This window comes from Bufo gargarizans, chromosome 5 (assembly GCF_014858855.1).
Source record: "Bufo gargarizans isolate SCDJY-AF-19 chromosome 5, ASM1485885v1, whole genome shotgun sequence".
Taxonomy (NCBI): Eukaryota; Metazoa; Chordata; class Amphibia; order Anura; family Bufonidae; genus Bufo; species Bufo gargarizans.
The window spans coordinates 180,407,778-180,412,972 of record NC_058084.1 but is presented as its reverse complement, the minus strand read 5'-3'; the positions used below and the strand labels follow the sequence as shown (position 1 = coordinate 180,412,972).

The 5,195-nt window shown below is 44.8% G+C and overlaps 1 protein-coding gene across 1 annotated transcript; it reads right to left on the bottom strand.

Moving 5' to 3' along the window:
• Positions 1 to 619: 619 nt before the first annotated feature.
• Positions 620 to 3,532, bottom strand: LOC122939197. Its single transcript, XM_044295223.1, has 3 exons — positions 3,078 to 3,532; positions 2,715 to 2,868; positions 620 to 1,417 (listed from the first exon to the last, which is right to left on the bottom strand). The coding sequence occupies exons 1-3, from the start codon at positions 3,256 to 3,258 to the stop codon at positions 742 to 744; spliced, it is 1,011 nt and encodes a 336-aa protein (XP_044151158.1). The 5' UTR covers positions 3,259 to 3,532; the 3' UTR covers positions 620 to 741.
• Between the last annotated feature and the right edge of the window lie 1,663 nt (positions 3,533 to 5,195).

The window sequence follows — 5,195 nt, the reverse complement described above, 5'->3', positions numbered from 1 at the left end:
GTCATCCATACAGATGGCTCCCCTGGTGATTCAAGCTTGTGTTGTTCTCCACAACTTCACCAGGATTCACGAGGCTTCCTCTTCTGTTGACATGGAAGATCTTCCTACGACTTCAGATTTGGATTTGGAAAGGACCCTGCATAGACGACCTGGGACTGCAGGCATTGCAGTTCGGGAACTCTATGCAGACTACTTTTCAAGTCCAAAGGGGTCTGTGCCGTGGCAGAGGGATGCTATTCGTGGCAGTTTTTGAAATCTTCTGGGCTCTTTAGTTTTTTTTTATTTTCTAGATAGATTCCTGAAATTTAGTATTGTAGTTGAGTGTAGGGACTCGCAAGATAATGAGGACCCTTGACGTGGGCTTGCGGGCTGAGATTTTTTGGACCTCACACATTTAAATATGCATCTAACGTGATAGAATTGATCTTTTTTTTTTTTTTTATTGTAGTCCAAAAAAATTTCTAATACCTCATCATGACCATATCCCCAAATAAAGATGTTGCTCACCCAAATAAAGTGTTGCTTAGTGAGGAAAAGTGTGTGGTGTTTCTTTTTTCAATAGAAATTGGTCCAAGTAAATGTTTTCTGTAGCGTGCCCAAAAAAAAAAAAGTCGACTACTTTTTGGCCCAAACAACATTTATGTAGAAGATTGAGCTAAACATAATAAACTGGAAGCCAATGGCCCCAACATTTTAAGGAAAAACATATAAAGTGCTTGTAACAAAAAAAAATAAACATGCTTATAAATTCAGAAGGTCCTGAGTAAATGATCCAGGAGTAAACGTGGACCGTGGCCTGACATTGGCCTGTTGAGGTCCCCCAGATGTGAAACTGCCCGGGTAAAGGGGCTGACCCACTTGATGCATTGGGCCCTGGGGGAGTCCATAGTGGGGTTGTGGGTGGTATGCTGGACCTTGTGATGCTTGTGGCGCAACTTCAAATGGCCCGGCACTTTGCTGCTGTGCGGCATTCTCAATGTCCACTTTCATGGCATTTAGCTTGCCCAGAATGTCCCCATGGTTAGGTAGAGCAAACATTTTAAATACGACCGCTAAGGACGCAAGGCACTCATGATGCTCTAAAGGAGTGACATGCCTCAATAGCTGTCCTAAGCCCCGTAATGTTTTCTCCTCCACTCCTTCACTCCTCCTCTGGGCCAGAAATTCTATGAGGCGGGCATCAATAGCCTCCCGACTCTCTGGCCCAGAGGTAGAGGGAGGGAGTTGGCGGCGCCGTCTGGGCTGGGGCTGGACAATCCGTGGTGGACTGCAAGGTGGTAGGGGGTCCTCGGCCAGCGTGGAGTCCTCCGGGTCCTCAGCCGGCGTTGGCGAAGGAGTTGCCTGGGGAGAAAATCCTGCAGGGGCTTCACTGGCCGATGTGTCTGAATCTTGTGAGGGATCCAGACTGTCCACAGTACTGTATTAAAATAAAACAAAAAAAAAAAACACATTAGGTCATTTGATTTCAACATTACAAAAGCACATAGATTTCATTCTGTGCAAAGCAACCATGCAAATACAATATATATACGGAGTGGCAGCATACATCAGAGATTAGAATTTACACAACGAATAACTGCTTCAATGTGAAATGTGGAAATCCGTTTTGAATGGCATTTGGATCTATTGATGGGATAAGTCTTGTAAAGGCCTATTGTTTCGGAAATGGGCAAACATTGTTTGCTGCTTGGAGCTGTCCAGCCTCTGAAGAGGAGTCCTCATTCAAGGACCAAAACCAGTGCTGCAATTGAGGCCAACTCATCTGTATGTGCCCCGCTACCAACATGTCAAGATACAAATTGTAATTTGAACCTAGTAGAACCTCTTTTTCAGAGAAACAACATGTACCAGGCCACACTTGACCATGGTGAGAGTACTAGTTGTAATCGTGCTGCTCAAGCGTAGTTGCAACCTCAGCTTCACACTTTAGCCTAGGATGTGGTGATTGACATTTCATAGGAGCAATGTAAGGAAACCATGTGGGGTTTGGTGCAAAACCATTTCAGCAATATAAATTACTATGCCAGTACATAAAGGGTACCCATTTCCCAAACAATCAAAATTTTGATAATATGTCGCTATGGGACAAATCTCATGTCGCCCTAAAATATTTTGCAAAAAAACCCTAGTCCAGGCTCCCATTAAAACGGGTGGGTTTTGGAATGCTTTTTTAACCATTGGGGTGTGACTAGGAGCCGACATACACGATGATCTACTGTATGAGGAAATAATACGTGCAGTGCGCAAGTGTCATCTGTATTTGCTTTTCTGGTTCCAAGTGGAATCATCTATGTTCCAGGAGGGACCAAAAATTGCTTCAACACAAACAAAACTGAGAAGGGAGCCGCCATCTGCACACTTCACGTGTCGTCTCATCATTCATCTCATAAGCGGTTGCCCCTGGTTTGACTCCACCACTAAACTGATGTAGGCAACCAACACAAGGCATGGACAAACTGTTGCCCTCCAGCTGATGCCCAACTACAACTCCAAGCAGGACCGAGTAGCTTTCAGCTATTCTATCATGCTGGGAGTTTCAGTTGTTAAAGAGCTGGATGTAGTCAGTTATGACATGGCTGCCCTACAGAAAGTATAGGTCTTCAATAGAACAACACAACTGTATCCATTAGTTTCTGGAACACTTTAGCTTGCCTTAAAAAAACATAAGTGTGAAAATATGACACCTTTTGAAAAGAACGTAAAAAAATACTTACGGCCTCAGTTCCATTACTGGCCGCAGAAACTGTAACTGGGCCGTATAAATATAGGCACGTTTGGTTGATGATCCCTCCCCACTCTGGCCTTTGCTGGTCAGCTCCCGCCGGAACTGGTCCCGGCAGCTCGCCCAGCGGGTTTTCGTTTGTTTCACTGTTTAAAAATGACATAGAAGACAATTGTGAGGTAAAAAATTAAGAAAGGGGAAAAATAGACGCCACATTAATAAACCATGTACAGGCCTTTAGGCAAAAGGAGGCTGGACCACCCTGAAAACACTATTGTCACCTCTGGGACATTCAAACTATATCTTAGGGCCACACAGAGGGCAAGGACAGCACAACTACATTGATAACACTTACCTAATTCGGCCCGGCCTCGGCTATCAGCCTTGGCCCATTCACTTCGCCGCATGCTCCGTGCCACTTTCTCCCACGAAGCATCCTTTTTTATTCTGTCGCTATAGGCATTTTGCCGGGTATCCCACAGCTCGGGCCTCTCCTGGACGAGTGTAATCAGTTTTTCGACATCCCAGCGAGGCATGGTGGATGATATTAATAATCCTCCTGCAATGGCTGCTTCTCCTCACACAAGCTGTTTACCACAGATGTCTAGAAATTTGCATATCCTGTCACCTAAAACTTCCTGTCTTTTTTTTTTTCAATTTATTGCCACAAGTTTGGCCAGACAATTTGCCCATGCCATAAGAAGAAATAAAACGTGCGCGGAGCGGGCGCGGACGCGGATGACAAACGGGTGTGCAACCGCGTTTTTCACGGCCCCATTCACTTGAATGGGGCCGCGACCCGTTAGCCGTGAAAAAAATAGGACAGGTTATATTTTTTGACGGGCAAGAAACACGGGTCACGGACGCGGGTGACAAAACGGTGCAGTAGCCGAGTTTTCAACTGACCCATTGAAAGTCAATGGGACCGCAGAAAAAAACGTTACACGGGCCAATGGCCACGGGTGCACACAACGGTCGTGTGCAGGAGGCCTAAAGGTTATGCAAATTGAGGAAGCAGCAGATGTTTCTAAGATCTGCAGATGATCAAATTTTCAAGTATTTTCAAGCTTCAATTTATAGCATGGGAAGAGCATAAAAGCTAGATTTTTTTTAGCAACATGAAGCATACAAAATCAGATCAAGTCATGTGAAATTATTGTGCGATGCCTCCTGTTCGTCAACATGCCAGTTGATGCCAGTTCAGATGAAAGACTTTGGTTTATCACTTTGGCAGAACTCTATTCACGTAGGCCGAAATGTCAACATTATTTAACTTTGCATGTCCTAGGCCGAGATGTCAGCACTGTTTAACGCAGTTGGTAGAACGACAACAAACTGTTATGACAGCCAAAGGTAAACAGAGATGAACCTCTTCACAAATGGATCATCTGATTCGAAGAATTGCACATAGTGATCCATTCTGTACTTCAAGTTAAATTGGACATTACACTCAAGCCTATGGCGGAAAACAGTGTTTGTACGACTTTGCGGTATGAGCCAAATGTCCAGCTACAGGTGTTCAATAGACCTCATACCACCATTCTCAAAGGCTATCATGATGCAGAACAAGAGAGCAATGGATGCTGGGGTGGAGGTTTATCCTGTTTAGTGATGAATCCCTCATTTGTCTTGGACACAATGAAAGTTGGAGATTGGTCTGGAGACCACGTGGGCAACGCCATGAAGAGACCTTCACAAGGAAATACCACATCATTCCCACTCCTGGAATTATGGTGTGTGATGACACACCCGGATAAAGTTGGTCCTGGGTGCCTGGAGGACACCCGTAGAGGAAGGGGGAGGGGGGGGGTACTGTCACGCCCTGCCCTGTGAGTGATCTGAGAAGATCTGTCAGACTTGCTGCACGTGAATCTATCTGACAGATTGCTTTGTTGTGGCTTTGGGCTGGATCCCACCCCCTCGCAGGTTCTGCTCATTAGTTTGTTAGTGATGCTATTTATACCTGCCTCTCACTATAGCCCTTGCGGTTTATAGTTTCTCCTGGAGTTCTCTGCTGGTGTTTTGTGGATCTCCTGCTCCCAGTTCATCCCTTTAGTTAAGTCCTCCTTCCTTCCCTTCTGTTGTTTGTACTGGCTAGGCCTTAGGTTGACACTGGTTCCTTCATCTTATGCAAGGAACCAGTTGTCTTTTCGCCTGCTCCCTAGCTGAGGGTTTGTGTCAGTTGCAGCAGGGCTTAGGTTCGAGTGCATGAACACTTCTGAAAACAAGAGGGAGAGTGAGCACTCACAACACCTAGGTCATAGGATGTACGGAATGTTTATTAGAATAGGACCTGCTCGGTCCAAAGGGTACAACAATTACACACCATTCATAATATAAAATACATTAGAAATAAAATAAAATGTTGCAATTGGTACCAATATCTCAAGTATACTGATGTCAGGGTGGAAACCCTATTGCCACAGTCTTTGAATTGTGGATGTTAATATTTAAAGAAAACTATTTTCAGCAA